At 37.9% G+C, this 24,592-nt stretch overlaps 2 protein-coding genes across 3 annotated transcripts; one reads left to right on the top strand and one right to left on the bottom strand.

Annotated features, from left to right (window-relative positions):
• The first annotated feature begins 929 nt into the window (after positions 1-929).
• On the top strand, positions 930-20,824 carry LOC111466159 (calpain-type cysteine protease DEK1). The gene is made up of 32 exons (XM_023110744.1): positions 930-1,330; positions 1,510-1,685; positions 2,929-3,179; positions 4,989-5,171; positions 5,251-5,386; positions 6,242-6,372; positions 6,462-6,576; positions 6,663-7,695; positions 7,821-7,931; positions 9,110-9,168; positions 9,593-9,755; positions 10,633-10,906; positions 11,015-11,165; positions 11,304-11,415; positions 11,497-11,662; positions 11,791-11,861; positions 11,974-12,065; positions 12,181-12,343; positions 12,471-12,542; positions 15,604-15,981; positions 16,065-16,180; positions 16,271-16,568; positions 16,716-17,035; positions 17,258-17,609; positions 17,702-18,022; positions 18,100-18,204; positions 18,332-18,460; positions 18,653-19,033; positions 19,114-19,251; positions 19,387-19,623; positions 19,700-20,150; positions 20,344-20,824. The coding sequence occupies exons 2-31, from the start codon at positions 1,561-1,563 to the stop codon at positions 20,003-20,005; spliced, it is 6,489 nt and encodes a 2,162-aa protein (XP_022966512.1). The 5' UTR covers positions 930-1,330; positions 1,510-1,560; the 3' UTR covers positions 20,006-20,150; positions 20,344-20,824.
• A 569-nt stretch (positions 20,825-21,393) lies between these two features.
• On the bottom strand, positions 21,394-23,435 carry LOC111467565. Of its 2 annotated transcripts, XM_023112536.1 has the most exons (7): positions 23,299-23,435; positions 23,101-23,159; positions 22,815-22,873; positions 22,478-22,708; positions 21,893-22,160; positions 21,737-21,814; positions 21,394-21,638 (listed from the first exon to the last, which is right to left on the bottom strand). In XM_023112536.1, exons 4-7 carry the CDS (start codon positions 22,702-22,704, stop codon positions 21,588-21,590), a joined length of 624 nt encoding a protein of 207 aa, XP_022968304.1. In that variant the 5' UTR covers positions 22,705-22,708; positions 22,815-22,873; positions 23,101-23,159; positions 23,299-23,435; the 3' UTR covers positions 21,394-21,587. The 2 variants fall into 2 exon arrangements, with proteins under 2 accessions (XP_022968304.1, XP_022968297.1); XM_023112529.1 differs by having other exon boundaries at positions 23,101-23,435.
• Positions 23,436-24,592: the final 1,157 nt, after the last annotated feature.

The raw sequence follows: 24,592 nt of genomic DNA, 5'->3' as shown, positions 1-24,592 counted from the left end.
TTGGGCTGCGCATTCAGCCCACTGTCTTCGTTGGGCCCACGAAGCAAGTCCATGCTGTCACTGTCGGACTGGACAGGCTGTTAGAGCCACCTTTATTTAAACGAATTCTTTCTAGTTGATCTAATGTTCAAATTGTTTATCATATATTTATTCGGACATTTAAAATAATTTATAATTTATTTTTGTAATAAATAATTAAGTGTAAAATGATATGTGTTTAATGACGAATATATTAGGTAGATCATATTGCTCATAACTCGATAGTTAGAGTATTTATATTTATACAAAATCATAGGTATGAAACTCCGACCATTCTATTTGTGATGTAATTTAATTTTTTTTTTTTTTTTTTAGTACAACAAATTTAAGGTATGAGAATTTGAACCTTAGATCTCGAGAAGAAACAAATGTCTATTATCGTGAAGCTATGCTTAATTTCACCGATTAAAATTTATTAATTACCTCTTAAGTAAGGTTTAAAATGTCGATGACATGACGATGAAAATGACAAGATCGACATTTGAATTGGTGAAGGACTTAGGTTGACTCTTGGTTTGCTTTGTTAGAGAGAGGTCAAAATTGTCAAATTAAAAAAAAAAAAAAAAAAAAAACCTTTTTCTATTTTATTATATTTCTCCCTTTTCAACTAAATGATTGACAATTTCATACCCTTTTTGTCTTTTAATTTAATGAAGAAAATTCTCCTATTCAGACATTGTCTTACCTCATCCCACTCTTACGCGCGTGAAGAAACAGTCTCCAATAAAAACATGCCACGTACGCAGCCATTAAGTCTTACCAAGTCAACGTATGGAAGAATATTGACGCGTGTTACCCGCGGATTGTCCGAGAGTGGGCGTAAATGCGGCATGGAGATATCTTTTATTTATTTATTTTTAAATATATTTTAAATATTTTAATTATTTTGTTCTTTTTGTTATTCATTTTCTCTCTCTAGAAAAATTTCCCGTTTGTTTCACTCTTCAGTGTTCCAAGTACAGAGAGAACCAGTAGGGTTTTGTTAAGCTTGATTGATCTTCTTTGTTGGGTTGGTATGGAAAATCTTTGAAATCACCAAGATAAAACCAAATCAACAAACCCTAAAATTTGTTCTAATCTTCCTCTCATTTCTCCTTTTTTGACTTTGATTGCAACAACTTTTCTTTTCTCGCTCTTCACCTCTCTTTCTCTCTCACGCTTTACTTCACATGCCGAGCTAAGGCCCAAATTTTCTCTTCCCCAAACCCTAAATTCCATGTTTGAACACGACCCATTTTAGCTGAATTTCATAATCATGCTGTTTCTGTCTCAATCCCTTGCAGTGAAAGAGGTAGTAATTATCCATTTCATTGCCCACATGGGTGACTTACGAAGCTATGGGTTTGAGTTTAATCGTTTTTTGCTTTTTTTTTTTTTTTTTTTTTTTTTTTTTTTTTTTTTTTTTTTTTTTTTTTTTTTTTTTTTTTTTTTTTTTTTTTTTTTTTTTTTTTTTTTTTTTTTTTTTTTCAGTGGAGTGAATATCGGTTTTGATGCATGCGGGGTAGCTAGTCGGAGGACGCCATGGAAGGGGATGAACATAAGGTGGTATTGGCGTGTGTTATATCGGGGTCGCTCTTCTCGGTGCTGGGCTCCGCCTCGTTTTTCATACTCTGGGCTGTGAACTGGCGCCCATGGCGGATTTATAGGTAATTTTTACTTGTTGTGGATATGGGTTTCTTCTATTTTTGAATCTTTCTTGGATGGCACAAGAAATTTATGTAATGCCGCATTAATTTAGTCTAGGTCATAATCAAGAATGTTGTGGTTGTAGTGGTTTGTAACATTGTGTAAGGTAGTGGATACTGGTGCGAGACATCGGTGTTTGATAATGCTTCATAGTGGGTACATCTACATAGAGTCAATATCTACATGTGTGAGTATCACTGTTCAAGGGGCAATCAAGGAAGGGTAGGTAGATAGTAGGGCAAGGGATCTGGATCAAACATTTCTTTAGGCTCTTACATGGTTGATGTGAGATCTTATTGATTGGAGAGGGGAACATTTCTTTTAAGAGTGTGAAATTCTCTCCCTAGTAGACATGTTTTAAAACCTTGAGAAGAAGTCCGGAAGGGAAAGCCCAAAGAGGATAATATCTGCTAGCGGTGGGCTTGGGCCGTTATTAATGGTATCAAATCCAGACACTGAGCGGTGTGCCAGCGAGGACGTTGAGTCCCTAAGGGCGGTGGATTGTGAGATCCCACGTCGGTTGGAGAGAGGAACAAAGTATTGCTTATAACGGTGTGGAAATCTCTCTCTAACAAACGTGTTTTAAAACCTTGAAGGGAAGCCTAGAAGAGGAAGCCCAAAGAGGAAAATATTTGCTAGTGGTGGGCTTGGGCCGTTACAAATGGTATCAGTGCCAGACACTGAGCAGTGTGCCAGCGAGGACGCTGGCCCCCAAGGGGGGTGGATTGTGAAATCCCACATTGGTTGGAGAGGGGAACGAAACAATCCTTATAAGAGTGTGGAACCCTCTTCCTAGTATACGCGTTTTAAATCCTTGAGGGGAAGCCTGGAAGGGAAAGCCCAAAGAGGACAATATCTGCTAGCGGCGAACCGTTTATAAACCAATTATATCCCTTACTTCCCCAAAGGTTAAAACATTGGAATTCTCCAGTTTTTGAGCAGTTGAATTGAAGGTAAACGGTAGGTATTAATCCGTTGTTTTATATTTTCTCAGAAAAGAACTATCTGTTGTTTTATGTTATTCATTATAATAAAATAATTTCCCAGTTTTGAAATGTCTGTGTGGCCGTCGATGATTGTTAATCCATTTTTCTCAGCCTAATAGAAAATTGATATGTTTTTTCTTGTCTTCATGGTGTAAAAACGACAATATTTTTTGTTATATTTTCCCATCAATCTTAATGCAACACAATTATTTTTCAGTTGGATCTTTGCCAGAAAGTGGCCAAACATCTTGCAAGGACCTCAGCTGGATTTGCTATGTGGTTTTCTCTCTTTATCTGCATGGATATTAGTTATTTCACCAATCGTGGTGCTGATCATATGGGGTTGCTGGTTGATTGTAATATTGGGTCGAGACATAATCGGGCTAGCTGTGGTGATGGCTGGCACCGCTCTTCTGCTGGCCTTTTATTCAATTATGCTATGGTGGAGAACACAATGGCAAAGCTCAAGTATGTAGATATGATTGGTCTAATTTTGAAAAGATTATTACTATTCTTCCTTCTATCTGGTGAACAAAATTCTTATCAATTCTTATGATATTTGACGTCCTTGAATGGTTAGTGGTTAGATTTTTGTATTCAGCTAGGGAGAGGAGAGAGATGTTTACAAGCAGCATGTAGTCCGGTTGTTGTTAAGAATACTATTTTATTCTAGCCCAGTAACAGTTGTCTAGGTCTAGAAACCACATGGAGAAGCATTTTGAAAAACTTACTATTTTTTTCCTTAAAAGTTGGAACGCATAGTGTGGATAGGGTCTTATGAATTTAGTGATCTCTATATCCTTATGCATATGCATGTTCTAGAGTTTGATGTGTCCAAAAGTTTGTTCCTCTAATTTGTGATAAAGTTTTCTAGTTGACAACTTTATTCGGCTGTTGTAATAGCCTAGGCCTACCACTAGCAGATATTGTCATCTTTAGGCTTTCTCTCAAGGTTTAAAGCGCGTCTTAGGGAGAGGTTTTCACACTCTTATAAGCAATACTTCGTTGCTAACCGATGTAGGATCTTACAATCCACCCCATTGGGGGTTAGCATCCTTGCTGGCACATTGCCCAATGTCTGACTCTGATACCATTTGTAACATCTCAGACCAATTGCTAGAAAATAATGTCCTCTTTGGGCTTCCCCTCAAGGTTTTAAAACGCGACTGTTAGGGAGAGGTTTCCACACCGTTATAAGCAATGCTTTGTTCCCCTCTCTAACCGATGTGGATCTCACAGTTGTCCTCCTTGTGGATGTAAATAATAGTATGCTTAAGAGTGGGTGTACACTGTCAATCAAGCAGCACCCTTTTCACTTTCATGCTTCTATCTAGGTGTTTATTTTTATTTTTGTATCCTGTAGCCATTCTGAGGAACCAGTTTTTAATGACACAAGGATGAGAAAATTCTTCTCCTAATTCCATTTTTTCACAGTGTAATAGTATGGGAATTCCGGGAGAGGAAGTATGAATGCAGACACTTCTCGAGTTTTATAGCTTAGAAATTAGCCATTTTCTCTAGTGGGAGAGCTCAAAATATTAATTAATTGGGAGGGGCTGAAAGCATATGAAGCATAAGGAGAACCTTATGAACTTATCAAGCTACGATTGCCACATTTCACCTGAGGACAAGGTGAAAGTCGGGTATGAAGGTATTGATAGCGTCGGTAAGCCTTCAACTAGGTTCAATCATGCAAGATGCAAGTGCAAGATGAATTGGAACTGTGTACTTTTGTACAGATGGGGTAAGTGGTGAACCTTTAGGTAGTAAGCAAATATAGCTGATGATGTAACTATGAGACGAATTGCATGATGACGTAAGCATGTAAAGGAGTATCTTTGTTCTCTCCCTCTACGGAGAACAGATTTCTCAAGGATAAAACACTACGGAAATTTGTCATGAACATTGTAAGTCGGTGTAAAGGTCCCACACTTCAAACCTCCTCTTAAGCCGACTAGACACCTTTGAAGACTCTCCTAGTTATTTTAAACTAGTTGTTTTGGTTGATGGTGCAAAAATTTTTTTTGGCATAGAACTGACCATTATCATGAAAGAAGAGATGAATAGGCACCTTCTCCACCATGCCCTTACAACTTCTACATAGAGTCAAAATCAAAGTAATGCTATACCAGCGGGTTCTTTTTTTTTTTTTTGTCTAAAGTGCTTTGTTGATCATTTGTGGGCAGTAATCTCTTCTTTAAAAGTTCTTTTCCCCCTTAGAAATTAATTTTCTTGTACATTCATCTTGACATCACTATATGTTTCGTCCATGGACAGGGGCTGTTGCTATTCTTCTTCTTCTGGCGGTTGCTCTACTATGTGCATATGAACTTTGTGCTGTATATGTTACAGCTGGTTCTAGTGCATCTGAGCGTTATTCACCCTCTGGTTTCTTTTTTGGTATATCAGCAATTGCCTTAGCGATCAACATGCTCTTCATTTGTCGGATGGTCTTTAATGGTATACCCATAAATTCATTACCATCTTACAGCTTCTTCTAGTTCTGCATTCTGTTTGATATGCTTTTCTCTTGGTTCAGGAAATGGATTAGATGTGGATGAATATGTACGGAAGGCATATAAATTTGCATATTCTGAATGTATAGAAGTGGGTCCCTTGGCTTCTTTACCTGAACCACCTGATCCTAACGAATTGTATCCTCGTCAATCTAGTAGGCAAGTTATCAAAGCTCTCACATATTATTCTTTCCTCATTGTTAAATCGTCAGTGACTGTTATTATTGCTAGTTTTTTGGCATCGCTATTTTATTATGTATCTCTCTTTCTATTTTTCACTGGATTCTTGTGTCCTCAATCTTTCATATTTTGATTTCACGACAAAAGTGAATTTATCCATTCTTATTCTTTTGTTTCTTATAACAAGGTTTTGGTTTGTTCATCAACCACAAGGAATAAACTCCTTCAGTATGGAGTGATGCAAGTAGTTTGTGTTGTAATCAATTAACTATTTACCAATATTGGAAATAAATATGGTGATATGGAAACCCTGACTAGTTAAATCTAAGAACCCTCATAAGCGCTTTGCAAACCCCTAGTTCACAAATGCTAAAAACCCCAAATCAATTTAATTTTATTTCAAATGATTGCAACTCTTGGGGATTTGATCTACCAACCTTATTGAAGAATAAGACCTTTAGATCAAAATATATCTTAGAAACTCAAAAACAATAAGGAATCACCCCAAGGGAAAGTAAGATTCGGATTAAGATTACTTTGTTGATTGAATATCTCAAGGCAAGAACATTTGTTTGAGATTCGAATCACTCCCAAGCAAGATTGATCAAGTCAAGCTTGAATGATTCTAAGCAGGCAATATGTAGAATTGCAAAGAAACTTTAACCCTTGACTAAAAGAAAGCATGAAGACTTTATTGGGAAGAGGAGTTAATATGTACTAGAACTCTTGTTAAGCAATTATCTCATCTTTTGGTTGTTAAGAGTTTTGATGGTTGTCGTTATTTTCAGCCAATAGTATGATTGTTCATTTTTGGGTGCGTCGTCCATTTTTCAGGGCTTCGCATCTTGGGCTTCTTTATGTTGGTTCAGTTGTAGTACTTGCTGCCTACTCTATTTTATATGGCCTTACGGCTAAGGAGGCACGCTGGCTTGGTGCAATTACTTCTGCTGCTGTTATCATTCTTGGTATTCCCCAACTGCTTTGCCTATACTTAGCCTTACTTACTCTTCCATTTTCTGATGTTTTGATTTTTTTGGGTACGTGTTTTTTGTAGATTGGAATATAGGGGCATGCTTGTACGGATTCCAGCTGTTAAAAAGTGGTGTTTTAGCACTTTTTGTTGCTGGCATGTCTCGTGTTTTTCTAATTTGCTTTGGAGTTCACTACTGGTTTGTTTTTACCAATTTCATTTCATTTTCTTATAACTAAACCTAGTACATGTTATCAACTGCTCTCGTTTTTCCTCCTGCATCAGGTATTTGGGACATTGTATTAGTTATGCAGTTGTAGCTTCTGTTCTATTGGGTGCTGCTGTGATGCGTCATCTCTCAGCAACAGATCCATTTGCTGCTAGGAGAGATGCCTTGCAAAGCACAGTGATTCGCTTGAGAGAGGGTTTTCGCAGGAAAGAACCAAATAGTTCATCAAGCTCATCAGATGGTTGTGGTTCAAGTATGAAACACAGTAGTAACGTTGAGGTAGGCCACCTTGGTCATGGTATTGAATCTACTAGCAAGAGTGGGGCAGCAGCACAGTGCACAGTTGATGCTAATAATTGGAATGGCATCCTATGTCGAAATGGTAGTTCCCAAGAGGGGATTAACAGTGATAAGAGCATGGATAGTGGACGGCCAAGTTTGGCCTTGCGGAGTAGTTCTTGTCGTTCTATAATCCAAGAGCCTGATGCAGCTTCATCATTCATGGATAAAAATTTTGATCATCATAGTTCCTTGGTGGTTTGTTCTAGTAGTGGACTTGACAGCCAAGGCTGTGAATCGAGCACATCAACTTCTGCAAACCAACAAACACTGGATTTGAATTTGGCTTTGGCATTGCAGGAAAGGTTGAGTGACCCGAGGATTACATCTATATTGAAACGAAGCTCTAGACAAGGGGATCGTGAATTGGCTAGTTTATTGCAGAATAAAGGGTTGGATCCTAATTTTGCCATGATGTTAAAGGAGAAGAGCTTGGATCCAACTATACTTGCATTACTTCAAAGGAGTAGTTTGGATGCGGACAGAGAACATCGAGATAATACTGATGTTACCATCATTGATTCAAACAGTGTTGATAACATGCTGCCTAATCAAATTTCTCTGTCTGAAGAACTGAGACTTCATGGGCTTGAAAGGTGGCTTCAGTTCTCCAGGCTTGTACTACACAATGTAGCCGGGACCCCAGAACGGGCATGGGTGATCTTTAGTCTAGTCTTCATAATTGAAACAATTATTGTGGCCATATTCCGTCCAAAAACTATTGACATTATAAACGCAAAACACCAACAGGTAAATAAAACTTTTATTTCCACATATGAGTTCAATGGAATCCTTGGATTTCGGAATTATCAATCTTGTGAAGTGTAAAGTATCCTTTTTGTTTCTTCAGACTAAACTTTTTCTTGTGCTTTCAGTTTGAATTTGGTTTTGCTGTCTTACTACTATCTCCTGTGGTCTGTTCAATTATGGCCTTCCTCCAGTCACTGCAAGCCGAAAAAATGTCAATGACCTCAAAACCCCGGAAGGTATACATTCCATTGTGAGATTAAATATACATAGATATGAAGGCTGTTTTGATTTACATCGATGAGATTGTTTCTTATAAAAAAAAAGTTGTTTCAATAGTTCATTGAATTCATTAAGGAGTTGTATGGCTTTAGCTCATATGGGTGAGCATCATTATTTTGTCAGCACAATGAAGAGTGAATGGTGAAATACTTTATCAAAATCTTTTCTGGCCACAAGTGTTAACAAATTTCAAATTAAATTATAAGATTGGGCTTTGATAGTAGCTCCTTCAGGTGTAGTCCATGTGGCTGCGGACTTGAAGGTTTGGTATTGCCAATATAGAGGTCTTAGGTTTTGAGGGACTCCTCTATTGTTCAGGGTAGGAGAGATTCTCGTTTTTGGTCCCCTTCTTCCCTGAGCTTCCCTGAGCTTCTGAGCTTTCATAGAGAATTGTAAAAAATTTACAAGGGCATAGCCGCAAAAGGGATTCTAACACTAGAGACAAGAACCAACTCCTATCAAGTTCTCCCTTCTTTCTTATTAGGACTGCCTGTCTTCCTCTAGTCATCTCTTCTTTCATTTTCTTCTCCTAGAGTGAATGACTTGTACTACAAATACATTTACCCTTATTTTTTGGGGCCACAATGGTGCTTCGTTTGTAGAGGTGTGTCAAAAAAATCTAGACCAGTTCCTTTGTTATTGTAGTATTGCTCAGTCAATATGGTCTAGATTTTGGTATGCTTTTGGAGTTCTGTTGCTTTGGAAAAGGGGTTATAGGGCTTGGATGGAGGAGGTTTTGTTGTCTGCCGCTTTCTGGAGAAAACTTCCCTTTTCTTTGGCAGGTGTGGTTCTTTGCTTTTCTTTCGGGGCTTTGGCTTGAGAGGAATGAGAGACTTTTTAGAGGCACTGAGAGGTTTGAGGGTGATTTATGGGTGGTGTTAGGTTCATACCTTGTTTTGGGCCTTGATAAATGGGATTTTTTCTTGGTCTCATCCTTTTCTGTAGCGCTTTGGACTTTCTTCGTTGGGCTGTTTTTATTGTATGACTCGGACATTATTTCATTTTCTTTCAGTAAGAACCATTTAGCTGATGCTATTTTGCATGTCTAGTTCTATGATTTGGTCCACATGCATTAGGTTTCTTATGATATGATTTTTTTTTTTTTCTGACTGTCTTAATATGCTCTTTTCTGCAGTATGGGTTCATTGCTTGGCTGCTCAGCACTTCTGTGGGGCTTTTACTTTCTTTTTTGAGGTTTGTATAATTCTACCACCAAATATCTTTAGTCTTTTGGTAAAGTTATAGAGCTGTATTGGCCAGGAAAAGGTGGAACCTGGAAATGTTTTTACTCGTATTGGTACACATACTTTTCTGTTACATTGAGGCCCATTTTTCTAAAATTTGTATTCTTTCTTTTGAGAGTCCTATAGTTCATCTGTTTTATTGTTATTTCATCTGCACAGTTTCTGATTCCTTTCCATGCAATTGTTTCTCTCTCTTTTTGTTTTTACTTGGTGCCTTCTTTAAGCGTCCATACTTTTTTTTTTTTTTATGAGACATTTTCCGTTCATTTTTCGTTTTGCAGAAGTTTTTAATTTCTTTCCCTTCTTTTCTAAGTTTTATTTTGATGCATAATCTTTTTTCCTTGGTGAATGATTGTTTACTGTCTGTTTTGCAGTAAGTCATCGGTTCTTTTAGGGCTGTCCTTAACAGTGCCACTCATGGTAGTTTGTCTTTCTCTTTCAATTCCTATATGGATTCGAAATGGGTGTCAGTTTTGGATTCCCCGAGTACAATGCATGGGGTCTACAGGAACCCATCGAACTCTTGGAACAAAGGAGGTTTGTATTTCTGCTTTAAATTTTTAAAAGTTCTATAAGCTCTTGACTTTTACTTTTGTCAAATGAAATTTTTTCCAAGCTGTAATTTCAAGTCTTCATTCTCATGATCTTATTTCTTCAAATAGAACGTGTTATTTTTACTATGCTGCAAATCCTGCTCGACTTTTTCAATAGAAATAGGTTCTTCTCTCAGAGCAAAGGAAAGATATTGGAAAAAGGAAACTTCATTTTTCGTAAGAAGCAACACATTACGGGCACAAGACATTGGGATATTTTCATCTAGGTGGTTGGGTTGGACTTCTTGATGCTAGTTGTCTTTTGGATGTTGTTTTTACTTGAGACATGAAATTTTTTTGTTTTTAATTATTTGTTTTTTAATATAAAATCAAGTGTGGAGAAAAAAAAGGAAAGAATACAAAGGGCATACATCCCAACAAAAGGAGCTAATCTAGAACTCCAGTCCAAAGGAATAATGGCTAATGGATAATTACAAAATGTATTGAAACTGATGCTTAATGAGTTACTTTCAACATTGCACGCGATGAACCTCCTCCCAACCTCTAGAAATCTTACCATTTCTCTCAAGCCCAAATGTCCCATAAAATATTGCGAAAACCTGCTATGAAGGACCTGACGACCCTTCATGAAAGGTGGATGTGGAAAAACCTCCTCTATCATAGAACAGCAGTCTCTTTCTAAGCCAAATAAATGCTGAACAGCTCCAAAAAGCAATCCCAGATTGATCGGCTTGTCAAGTTATTTCTATGTTTAAAATATCTCCCTATTTCTATTATTTATTTATTTCTTCTATTCATTTCTGAACTCTTCACCACTTCTCAATGCTTCATCTAATTTCACTATTCTGATGATTTCACAGGGTATTGTTCTTGTGATTTGCATGTCACTTTTTTCTGGATCTGTGATTGCCCTTGGCGCTATAGTGTCAACCAAGCCTCTTAATGATTTACGCTACAAAGGGTGGACTGGTGATGACAAAAGCTTCGCATCACCTTATGCCACATCTGTGTACATTGGCTGGGCTATGGCGTCTGCAATTGCTTTAGTTGTCACTGGTGTGCTGCCAATAGTTTCATGGTTCTCGACCTATCGTTTTTCCTTCTCTTCTGCTGTTTGTGTTGCCATATTCACAGGTAACATTTCAGGTTTTCTGTAATTGGCTTTTTGAATAAGGTTCTTGGAATTAGTGGTTTATATTCTATAGACCTACCTAAAGTTGGTTTTCATCGTTTCCTTTATAGTGGTTCTTGTCATGTTTTGTGGTGCATCATATTTGGAAGTTGTGAAATCAAGAGATGATGAGGTTCCTACAAGTGGAGATTTTCTTGCTGCTTTGCTTCCGCTGGTGTGCATCCCTGCTTTGCTCTCTCTTTGCTCTGGATTTTATAAATGGTGAGAACCTATTCCTTGTACAATCAGAAGAGTGGGATTGTCCCTGAACTTTGCCGCTGGATACATTACTGGCCAACCTTAGTTTAACATTAAGAAGAGAGATCGTTGTTTACCTTTTGAGCATGGGTTTGTTTTCAGGAAAGATGATGGCTGGATGCTTTCTCGTGGTGTCTATGCATTTCTTTTTATTGGGCTTCTTTTGCTACTTGGTGCTATATCGGCTGTTATAGTTGTAATTAAACCATGGACGGTAAGAGACTTGTACTTACTTTCTTTTTGTTTACTTCAACCATCTTCACTTTGCTCATATCACCTTATTTCCAATAAACAGATTGGAGCAGCATTTCTTCTGGTGCTTCTTATGATTGTACTCGCAATTGGCTCTGTCCACCATTGGGCTTCAAACAACTTTTATTTGACAAGGACCCAAATGTTTTTTGTTTGTTTCCTTGCCTTTTTTTTGGCTTTGGCAGCATTCCTTGTTGGATGGTTTGAAGGTGAAATGAAGATTTGTTGATATTATTTGTTGTTCTGTTTGTTTCTCTTCCCCTTTGAAATGTTATGAGTTCGGTTACAAGATAAAAAATATTTCACCCTAACAATGCCTCTCTTTTTTATCCCTCAGGCAAACCATTTGTGGGAGCATCTGTTGGCTATTTCTTATTCTTATTTCTTTTGGCTGGAAGAGCTTTAACTGTGGGTTATACTTGACCTTCTTTAACATATTTTGCTATTCATATTTTATTTTGTTTGCCTTTTAACTAGTTGAATGTTATTTCTTTTAATGACCTTTCTTTTGTCCTCGCAGGTTCTACTTTCGCCACCAATTGTAGTCTACTCTCCTAGAGTTCTTCCTGTATATGTTTATGATGCCCATGCAGATTGCGGGAAGAATGTCAGGTTTGTTTAGCTCTCTGATCTTATGTGATTTATTGACAAAAGCCTGTTGTCTCTTGTTATTTATATGTGACTTGATTAAACGACCATCCGGTATTTGGTAATGTATTCTCCACAGTGCTGCATTTCTTATGCTTTACGGGATAGCATTAGCAACTGAAGGCTGGGGTGTTGTTGCAAGTTTGCTTATTTATCCTCCATTTGCTGGAGCTGCTGTATCAGCAGTTACTCTTGTTGTCTCGTTTGGTTTTGCTGTTTCTCGCCCATGTTTAACTCTCAAGGTATGTGATTAATTGTGCTGAATACTTCAACTTGTGAATTTTCACTAATAAGGCCTCTGTAAAAGAATTAACTCTTCAATTTGTATTCACTATTTAATACAATATCAATGCTATCAAATTTATGTAGATGATGCAAGATGCAGTTCATTTTCTCAGCAAGGAAACTATTATTCAAGCAATTTCTCGGTCTGCCACCAAGGTGTGTTCGATTACAGTACATTCCTATACAAGCTTTCTTTTCTTATTTATATATCAATTTTTGGAAATGCAGAAAATATTGTATGATAAATGACAAGATTCTTCTAGCCCAAGCAAAAGAGATTAGACGACCCTCTCCATCTTTTATCTCTAAAATGGATAATAGTTTCGGAGGAACCATGTATGAGGTCATAAAATAATTATATCCTAGAACTCACTCGGAACTCTCTCAACCTGGCACGGATAGATAGTCCTATTTACCTCGAGCAACATTTCTTGAAAACCTCTTAGACTTCATTAGCCAAGTAGTGTTAGTTTTCCAGATATGTGGTAGCACAACAGAATCTGGTAAAGATCTGTCTATTTACCTCTTTTATGATTTGGTGAATGTCTCATTCATAAAAAAACATGATTGAGATGGTAAAAATCTTCGAAGGATTCTCTGGACAAAATATCAATCTCCAAAAAATAGAGATCATGGGCATCAATATTAGTGCAGAGATCATTGAAGAATTTGCTAGCATATATGGTTGTAAAAAGGGAGAATGGCCGAATATGTACCTAGGACTACCTCTAAAAGGAAATCACAAATCCTTTTCCTTCTGGAAGATTATTATTGAGAAAATAGAAAGAAGGTTGTCAACATGGTCATCACGTTTCTTCAAAAGGCGGAAAACTTACCCTAATACAAGCCACATTATCCAACTTCCCTACCTACTATATGTCTCTATTTGAAATGCCACAAAAAGTGGCCGCGGATATAGAAAGGCTTTTCAGAAATTACTTGTGGAAAGATAGTGCGCACCTTGTTCGTTGGAATATTATAAACCTCCCAACAGAAAACGGAGGTCTCGGTCTTCTCTCGATAAGGAAGAAGAACACAGCTCTCCTCGCCAAATGGATATGAAGATATCATCATGAAGAAAAGGCCTTATGGCGAACTCTTATAAAGGCTAAATATACTCCTACATCAAACAAAGATCACCTCCCTCCATCTTCTACAAAAGGGCCTTGGAAGTACATAAAGAAACATCAAAATCTCATCACCCACCGAACTCGCCATAAGGTGGGGAATGGGGGAAGCACATCATTTTGGACCAACCCATGGATTGAAAACACCACGCTAGCTTTGAAGTATCCACTTTTGTACAGGCTTTCTCACAACAAAAAAACCACGATTAAAGAAACATGGAATGTTGTCAACAAATTTTGGGACTTGAAGCTTGGTAGGAATCTAAAGGATAATGAAGCAACAGAGTGGGCCGAATTAAGCCTTGACCTTGCTCCTGTGGTATTGTCAAACAAAGAAGACTCACTAACTTGGCTCCCCAGCGCTGACGGGGTGTTTTCTACAAAATCCTTGATGATGGACATGGGGGAAAAAGTAGAAGCAATAAATCCCACGCTAGCAAAGACAAATATGAAAAGGACATCAACCTAAAAAGGTGAAGTTCTTCCCTTGGGAAATAGCGCATAAAGCCATCAGCACAAGTGAAAATCTTCAAAAAAAAAAGAATGCCTTACATCACTCTCTCTCCAAATTGGTGTCCACTATGCAAGAAAGCAAACGAATCACAAAGTCACTTGTTTATGCAATGCACATACACTCAAAATTTCTGGACAACGATTCTTAATATATTCAGATGGCATCTCACATTTCCTAGGGAAGTAAAGGATTTTTTGGATATGGCCTTAACATACCACCCTTTCAAGAACGCAAAAGCCCTATTATGGAAAAACCTCATCATGGCTTTCTTTTGGAATCTGTGGAAAGAAAGAAATCAGAGAATATTTGCAGAAACGACACAAACCTACACAAAACTTTTTGACAATATTGTTTACCAAGCTATATCTTGGTGTAAACTGTTTAATATTTTTACTTCCTTAGTTATACCTCCCTCATTGCAAATTGAGAAGGTCTTTTGTAAACATCATGGATTATACATCCCTCTTGTAAATTTCACTCATCAATGAAATTGTCTCTTATAAAAAAAAAAAAAAAAGATCTGTCATGGTGGGGGGAAACGAATCAAAAAATTCTAAGCACCTCCACTAGATGGTGGTAAGCAATATAGTAGGACATGAATATATGGTTTAGAAGAAGATGTAGTTTGAATGGTCTTTTTAGGTGGACAAAAGGTTGATGGAATCTTTGTGGGGTTCTAATGATACTATAGTGTCATAATCATGGAGTCTATTGTATAAAACAGGAATCAAAGTTGTTGATGTTCTGGAAGGTGCATAAATTGTTCAAATGGAGGAGGGGGATAGAGAACAGGAATGGATTTCCAATGTTTATGCTCTGAACTCTGAAGTATAGAGAAAGGAAGGTTTTTTTTGGGCAGAATTATGTATTGTGGGTAATGCCAAGAGGTTTGGTGCTTGAGTTGATATCGTTTGGTGGCTCTATGGAGGGTCTAATGGAAAAAGGACACGGAGCATGTAAAAGTCTATAAATTCATTATTAAATAGACTTGAATGATTTAAATCCACGTAGCAAAGATTTTGGGACAATCCTAATTCCTAGATTCACAGGCATCTTTTGTTGGTGCTCAAGTATTGGGAGCAGGTAGATTCACAGGCATCTTTTTAAAAGGCTCTGAAACATTTTAAAATCTGATTTCATGGAAATGCTTTATAACTTTTTTTGAGAACCCTTCTACACATGTTTAGAAGAAAGTTTTATCAGTCCCTGTTGTGCATAGCAAGAAGCCTCTAAACCTCACATTTTAGTTGGACTTCAGGGATTGGGGGAAGGCAGGGGGTACCTTCCATCTCACCTACAGCGCTGAACTAGATGCCCTTTCATCACCTTCTATGTAACTACTATTCGTATGGATCTTTTATTGCAGTTTGATCTGCTCTGTTATGTTAGTGGATCATATAATTACTTAGTCACCCAAAACGTAATTTGCTATAATGTTCATTCATGCTCCTAGTGCATGTTTTACTAGGTGCCATTCTTTATTCACTATTGCAACTTTCATTTGCCTCAGTTTATCTATTTACAGTCTGAAATGCTGTCCCTGCATCTAAATGGACTAATTTTTTTCTCAATTCAGACTAGAAATGCATTATCTGGAACATATTCAGCTCCACAGCGATCGGCTAGTTCTGCAGCTCTTCTAGTTGGTGATCCTACCGCCATGCGTGATAGGGCAGGAAATTTTGTGCTTCCAAGGGCAGATGTTATGAAACTTAGAGATCGTTTGAGAAATGAGGAGTTTGTTGCTGGATCCTTCTTCTGTAGACTGAGATATAGAAGGACATTTTTTCATGAGTCAACTAACGATGTTGACCACAGAAGACAAATGTGTGCTCATGCTCGCATTCTGGCTTTGGAAGAGGCAATTGATACAGAATGGGTATACATGTGGGACAAATTTGGCGGCTATTTACTGCTATTGCTTGGTTTGACTGCCAAAGCTGAGCGGGTTCAAGTAGGTTCTGAAACTTGTCGATTATATTGAGTCCTAAAAAATTAATTTCATTTGGTTGATTCTTTTTTTTTTTTTTCTTGTAGGATGAGGTTCGTTTAAGACTTTTTCTTGATAGCATAGGCTTTTCAGACCTGAGTGCCAAGAAAATAAAAAAGTGGATGCCTGAGGACCATAGACAATTTGAAATCATTCAGGAGAGGTAAATAACTTTGTTTATTATTCTCTAAGAATTACTGAAGATCCGTAATTTTCTGCATAGTTCTAAACGATTCATTTTTTAAAATTATAGTTATATAAGGGAAAAAGAAATGGAAGAAGAAATTTTAATGCAAAGACGTGAAGAGGAGGGAAGAGGTAAAGAAAGAAGGAAGGCTTTACTGGAGAAAGAAGAGCGTAAGTGGAAGGAAATAGAAGCTTCTCTGATGTCCTCCATTCCAAATGCTGGTGGTAGAGAAGCTGCTGCCATGGCTGCAGCAGTGCGTGCGGTTGGAGGTGATTCTGTGCTTGAGGATTCTTTTGCTCGAGAGAGAGTGTCAAGCATTGCTCGTAGGATTCGAGTAGTCCAGTTAGCTCGTCGTGCACTTCAGGTTGAGTACTAAACCCTTTATGATGAAATAAGGTTTTTTTTTTTTTTTTTTTTTTTTGGTTCAAAGGACAATAGATTAGCAGGCCTTACTTGAAAGAATTTGTAATTGTAATAATGTGTACCCTTTATTTTCATTGTACTTCTGCAGACAGGAATCCTTGGTGCTGTCTGTGTCCTTGATGATGAGCCAATTGGAAGTGGCAAGCACTGTGGTCAGATTGATGCTAGTTTATGTCAAAGTCGAAAAATCAGTGTTTCAATGGCTGCATTGATTCAGCCAGAGTCGAGCCCTGTTTGTCTGTTCGGGACAGAGTATCAGAAGAAGATTTGCTGGGAATTTCTGGTGGCTGGTTCCGAACAAGGTATTGAAGCTGGACAAGTTGGTCTCAGATTGATTACTAAAGGTGACAGACAATCAACTGTAACAAAGGAATGGAGCATAAGTGCAACCAGTATTGCTGATGGAAGGTCTGTCAGTTGTTTTGAGAACTAGACCAAGTAGCTTCTCCACTGATTCATATCGCTGCATTTTTGTTATTTGTTTTGTGAAGCAGACTGAATAGTGCCGCTCTCTCTTTCTCGTGCTTGAGATTTTGAGTTTTCTGCTTTCAACCCCCTGTCTTGGCTGTTTTGGAGAATAATTTTTTGGCATAGCTGAACTCTATTTAATATTTTGAACTTTACTTGCAGGTGGCATATTGTAACTATGACCATTGATGCTGATTTGGGAGAAGCAACCTGCTATTTAGATGGTGGGTTTGATGGCTACCAGGCTGGGTTGCCATTGAATGTGGGTGATAACATTTGGGAGCAAGGAACAGAAATTTGGGTCGGTGTTCGACCCCCCACAGACATCGACATATTTGGGAGATCAGACAGTGAAGGAGCTGAGTCCAAGATGCACATTATGGATGTTTTTCTCTGGGGAAGGAGCTTGACAGAAGACGAAATTGCTGCTCTCCATTCTGCTATTAGCTCCACGGACTTTAATATTATTGACTTCACTGAAGATAATTGGGAGTGGGCTGATTCACCATCTCGAGTATGTTTTGTATTCTCGAATACGATATGAGAGGCAAGGTACCATTCCCGTTGAACGTATTGACTAATGAATGTCTTGTTTGTTTTCCTCAGGTTGATGAGTGGGATAGTGATCCTGCAGACGTAGATCTGTATGATAGGGATGATGTGGATTGGGATGGGCAGTATTCAAGTGGAAGAAAAAGAAGATTGGAGCGTGACGGAGTAGTAGTCGATGTGGATTCTTTCACAAGGAAGTTCAGGAGACCTCGCATGGAAACGTGCGAGGAAATCAACCAACGAATGCTTTCCGTTGAATTGGCTGTTAAAGAAGCCCTCTCTGCGAGGGGAGAAATGCATTTTACCGACGAGGAGTTTCCTCCAAATGATGAGTCCTTGTTTGTGGATGCAAAGAATCCACCTTCTAAACTACAGGTACTCTTTCTTATTGTTTATCTAATTTGAGATTCTTAATCAGTGTCATGTTTTCTTCATAAAATGTTTGCTCTTAGGTCGTTTCCGAGTGGATGAGGCCCGTCGAGTTAGTAAAAGCAAGCAGAATAGATTCTCAGCCTTGCTTATTTTCCGAGGCTGCCAATCCATCCGATGTTTGTCAGGTTTGTCTCTGAGAAATGACTTCTTAAATATTTGTCCATTTGGTATGTCTTTGCCTAAGGAACGATCGTGTTTGTCTGTATTGGTTGTGATCTTACTTAACATTGACAAGATCCACGTCTGAAACAGGGACGATTAGGCGATTGTTGGTTCCTAAGTGCTGTTGCTGTCCTAACCGAGGCATCCAAAATTTCTGAAGTGATTATTACACCATGGTATAATGATGAAGGCATCTATACAGTTCGCTTCTGTATTCAGGTGAGGTTTTGATACTATCTATCATTTGCTGTTCATGTTTGTCATGTGTATGCCATTGATGAAATGATATGTTATTATAGTAAGCTTGACTTCACCAATGGTTGATCTAAAATTCTTCTGTTGTTTCATATTTATTCATGTTCCTAATCTTTATTGTTGGGTTACTTCCACATGATGATTCTCTCTTTCTAGAGCGAGTGGGTCCCCGTGGTTGTCGATGATTGGATCCCATGTGAATCACCTGGGAAGCCTGCATTTGCTACAAGTAGGAAAGGAAACGAGCTCTGGGTGTCCATATTAGAAAAGGCATATGCCAAATTACATGGCTCTTACGAAGCGTTGGAGGGCGGTCTAGTTCAGGACGCTCTTGTAGATCTTACTGGCGGTGCTGGTGAGGAGATCGACATGAGGAGCGCCCAGGCCCAGATTGATTTAGCTAGTGGTAGGCTATGGTCTCAATTGTTGCGCTTTAAACAAGAGGGATTTTTACTTGGTGCTGGTAGTCCATCGGGTTCAGATGTGCATATTTCCTCTAGCGGCATTGTGCAAGGACATGCCTATTCGTTGCTACAGGTATGTTGTTTCTACCTGTTAATCTGATAAATTGGTATCAATATACTCTTCGAATGTCCAATATTTTACTGAATATTCAGGTAAGAGAGGTTGATGGCCACAAGCTTATTCAAATACGAAATCCATGGGCCAATGAAGTCGAGTGGAACGGCCCTTGGGCCGATTCTTCGCCCGAATGGACTGATAGGATGAAGCACAAGCTAAAGCATGTTCCACAGGTCTGTTCTTATGCATTGTTTGCTAGATTTGTTGTAAGATGAAAGGATGTATGATCTCGACTTAAGCATGACAAAAATACATGATCTCAACATAGTAACTAAGCGCGATTTAATTACTTTTTATGTGTTTTGCAGTCAAAAGATGGAATCTTCTGGATGTCATGGCAAGATTTTCAGATACACTTTCGATCTATATATGTTTGTCGAATCTATCCACCGGAGATGCGTTACTCCGTCCATGGCCAATGGAGAGGTTATAGTGCTGGTGGCTGTCAAGATTATGATACATGGCATCAAAATCCACAATTTCGATTGAAAGCTTCTGGGTCAGATGCATCACATCCTGTTCATGTGTTCATTACCTTAACTCAGGTATTCTCCTTAACTTGAATTTGATGTTATCTTCGTTCTGATGAACTTTAATGACATTATAATTATACATTTTTAGGGCGTGAGCTTCTCGAGGACTGCTGCTGGTTTCAGGAACTATCAATCGAGTCATGATTCGATGATGTTCTACATCGGAATGAGAATATTGAAAACCCGTGGACGTCGAGCAGCTTACAATATTTACTTACATGAATCTGTTGGAGGCACTGACTATGTCAATTCCCGTGAAATATCATGTGAGATGGTTCTCGAACCTGATCCAAAGGGCTACACAATTGTACCTACAACGATACACCCGGGCGAAGAAGCGCCATTTGTCCTCTCTGTCTTCACAAAAGCATCAGTAACCCTGGATGTCTTGTAGCACACGTGATCATCTCTTCAGCTGGTTTTATCATATGAGGTGAGATGCCTGTGTGCATCACTGACATTTTGAGTAAGCTTGGGCTGGCGGTCTGTTTCTGCTTCAACGGGTTCGTTCGACCTATTAATCACGATACAGTTGCCTGGTAAACCTTTATCTTTCGTTTGTATCTGTATGTTAGGACCCTAATATGTGCTTTGTCGGTGCATTTCGTTCTGTTTTTAACGAATTTGGCATCCTTCATTAAGTGTCCTTTTGTTTGTCCCTTGTGGAGAACTTCTGGTTTACTTTTTTTTAGCTGTTGAGGTAGGAAATTAAACTGAATCCATTCTTCTCAGGTTGCAATGATATGTATCCTCAGCCTCTAAGGCAACCCTTCTGGGTTGACAATTTGGTAGACATAAGCAGCTGCTAACGAGCTCGAAGCTCGAAGCTCGAAGCTCGAAGCTCGAAGCTCGAAGCTCGAAGCACAAAGCAATATCCTCAATGAGCCACGGTGCGTTTTTCTAGTACTTTTTCGTGAAAAGAAAATGCTGAAGCAATGGTGTGCATAGTTTTTCATTATTTTTTTTTATATGGGTACATTTTGTATTTAGCTATAGGCATTGTGTTGTAAATTTCTTTCTTTACAATTCTTCCCCTTATAGAGGAACATAAACGAGTCAAGTTTGGGGAATATAGAGAAAGCAATGCAGCCTAGGGCATGTTTATGCTTCCCAGCTGCAGTTTTGGAAAGCTTTGACAGTTCGAACATCGATTTCAATTGTACAAAAAATAACTTTTTCCCTCAATATAATCTTTTACTTTATATTTGATTCTTGTAAACGATCACAATTTGGTTTCGATTTGATTAAAATTTCGTATTGGTTGATATCTGTAATAGGGTTGTCTCTATATTGTACGAGTACACTGGAAATATGTTTGTTTGTGCCCAGGACCTGCTCAAGAAGAGATTATTATGATGAATCATTGTGGGGGTGGGGTTGGTCGAGATGCACATATAGTCGAGATACGTGCAAAATGGGTCAATATTATGTAAAAAAAGAAAAACAAAGCGTTATGACGTGAAATTTTGAAAAACCTAATAGTTAGATTACTGCTTTCAACTATGAGATCTCACATCGGTTAAGGAGAAGAACAGTAGGGAATCCTTAAAAAATCGAAACTCCTCTATTTGTCTGAAAAGGTCTAAGTCGATCCATATATCGATGATTCAATCTTCATCTAAAAGGGTTAACACGACCCCATTTTTCTCTTATAAAACAAAGAATTTGAACCTTGAGCTATAAATAAACACACCCTAGTTTTGGAAAGGAAGAAGCAATCCATAACTTGAAAATGAAGAAAGCAAAGCAAAGAACAAAGCACAAACGTCAGAATCCAAGCAATGAAGAGGAAAAAGTATAATGATTTTACTGAATTACCCAACAATCAGCAATACAGATATCAGTAGAAGAAATGGCCAGTCAATATCAACCAAAAGAAGCTATTCTCCAAAATATGGCTATGGCTATGGCTATGGCTACCAAACAAGAAGCTATTCTATCCATATTGTCTCTATTTGTATCTCTTATTGGCTCACTCATTCTGAGTCACTTTCCATACTTCTCATGGCCTTCAATCCTCGGGGTCTCTGCATATCCCAATTCCATAGCCCCAAGTTTATTCTTATTAGAATGACAAACAAAGAAGAGTGTATGGATTTCAGTTAATGTTTAATGGTTATTGTACCTTCTTTGCAGTCTTCTTCTCCCTCACTTCATACCTCTCTTGGCACAAGTCTGATAGCCATGAACCTGGCATCACCAGCTGCATCCACAGACACGGAAGAGGAGTTACAATATTACCGACCGAACCCGAAGGATTCCTCGGTTCTATAACACTTACAACTAAGCTTTTCTGTAGTAACTTGGCTCTCTTTTTAGGCCTTTGAGGAAGTTTGCACCCTTTCATGGCCATGAAATCTTCTTCCTTCTCCTTACTCGATAGAGATATAAAGAGCCTTGGCCAGACAAACCCTTTTCCGTTCCCTGTGGGGTAATCCATTGACGCTTTTTCATCCACGCCCATCGAACATCTCGTCGTATAGTATCGATCTTCCTTTTCGGGCGATGTTGCTAACGTTTTCTGATTCTTAGTTGGTGAAACAATGTTCCTGCAAGAAAACAGAATATCTTAACAATTTCTTCTCCTTCTCATCAACATTTTAAAACAGGGTTTAGAATCATCAAGTGTTCTAAAATGAATGGATTATGATCTTGTTTTAAGCAGTCCAAAACCCAAAACTTGTTGGATTAAAGAGCAGAGTAGAAACCAATACAAAGATTCATCATCAAGTGTTCTAAAAAGGGTGGAACATGAACTTGTTTTAATCTAAAACTAGTTGGATTAAAGATCAGAGTAGAAGAAACAAAGAAAAGTAAAAATGTATGATGTTCTTATACTCGTTGATTCAGAAATTCGGTTGCTCACTTGTTAAGGCGATGGGTTGGCTGAGTAGATGAAGCTTTCTCAGCTGTAACAATACGGCGATCACCATTAGAAGAAACCTTCTTCTTCCCTAAACAATCAGGTTTATTAGTAACTCTTTGTGGTTCCTTAACCTTCATATATCTCATCCTCTTCCTGTTCCCCCACTGCAACACAAAATCTGTTTCACCAGATTTATTGTTTTTCTGAGCTATTCCTTCGTTTTCCATATCTCTGCAACAAAATTCACAATTATCCATTTCCTCTATTGTACAAAGAATGACCCCAAGATCATCAAAAACCCACAAGAACAAAGCTAAGAAAATCACTAGAAACCAACCTCAAGATTCAAGCCCAAAACTCAGTGGATTATCGAACACGATTTCCTTCTAATAAACCCTGCATTCAATGGATTCACAACAATCAAAAACGAATTACCAAACGAATATGCTATAATCAAGTACTCTTTCGTTCAATTTTCACACAAGTTGTGAAAAAACAGAGGAAAAAGGACGATTAAATGAAGCTCCCTTGACCCATTACCAGATTCAGAGTCGCCATTCTAACTTTTCCCCCAAATATAAACAAAATCCACAAAGGAAAAAGAAGGGGAAATGAGATTTTACATTTCTAAAATCCATCAAAAGAGCTACTGCATGGCTGTAATCATCATCAACGTAAGCCCCTGAAGAGTTTGAATCATTGAATCCGTAGAGAGAAAAAATGAAAATGGGAAAGCAGTCTCCGAAAGAACAAGAAGATAGAAAAATGGCTACAATGGAAGAAAATCCATTGAAGTTTTATGGGTCACAGTTAGTTTTTACCAATCAGAAGGAAGCAGAGGAGAAAAATCGGCCGCTCTTCTTCAGTTCACTTGCAGAGAAGCTCTCTCTCTCTCTCTCTCTCTCTCTCTCTCTCTCTCTCTCTCTCTCCTTCTTCTTCTTCTCTCTCTCTCTCTTTGTTTGTTTCTGTCTTTACAGTTTTCACCCTATTCTCAATTTTTTTTTCCCCAAATTATTAATTTTCGAAATCGAATAGAAAATGGTGGAATCTTTGTGGCCGTTGGATTTAATTGGACGGTCAGATGTATTTCGGGTCGACCCGGTTGATTTTTCAGTGCACGTGACACCGAATTGATAAATCCAAACAAAATCCACTGAATGAATTTGCGTACATTAGTACTAATCATAGTGGCTGCAATCTCCTGTGGCTTATGTACACCGTTTTGACCAATTGTCTTGTGACACGTCATCATTTAACTTGTTCAAAAAATTGTATCAATCCAACCCAATCCGTACTCTTTTTTGGATTATAAACTCAGTTGAAGTCGGGTTCAAATAAATGAAATTTTTTAAAGTTCTTTGGTTCACTGTAAGATCTCACATTATGTGTAAACCTCTCCCAAGTAAACGCATTTAAAAACTGTGAGACGGTGATACGTAATAGGTCAAAGTGGACAATATCCGCTACCCGTGGACTTTCATGTTCCCACATAATATGTTGTTTTTTATTTTTTAAAGTGCGAAGGTTAAAATAGACCTTTTGAAAAATTTTGGAGACCCAATGGAATGACAAGGCCCAATACCCTAACTGGCCCAATGACTAAGCCCAATCTTAGTGGGCTCAAATTAAACTCACTAAGCCCAATCTTCATGGCAACCCAACAAATATAATTTCAAAAAGGAAAAAAATATAAATGGATTATAAATCTCAAATATTCTTAATTTTCATAATAACGTTAAGAGTAGTAGAACACATTTGGATTATAACCCTATTTTCAGACGGCTCGAGTGGACCCGACTAAAAAAATATCATCTATTAATCGACTCAAATTTTTTAGTTTATCAAAAATTCAACCCAACCTAAATCGAAAATATATATATATATATATATATATATATATATATATATATATATATATATATATATATATTTTGTTAGATGAAAGTGTCATAGATTGATTAATTTAGGGAATGATCATGAGTTTATAATCTAATAATACACTGTATGAGATCTTTTGGGAAAGCCGAAAGCAAAAAAAAACACACAGATCATTTAACTGTTTGATTTCCATTCCATCAAACAAGGAAGATGCTAAGAAATGAAGAAACTTCAATT

This window comes from Cucurbita maxima, unplaced genomic scaffold, assembly GCF_002738345.1.
Source record: "Cucurbita maxima cultivar Rimu unplaced genomic scaffold, Cmax_1.0 Cma_Scf00002, whole genome shotgun sequence".
NCBI lineage: Eukaryota > Viridiplantae > Streptophyta > Magnoliopsida > Cucurbitales > Cucurbitaceae > Cucurbita > Cucurbita maxima.
The sequence above is the reverse complement of the archived record's forward strand: the minus strand, read 5'-3'. Positions and strand labels throughout refer to the sequence as shown.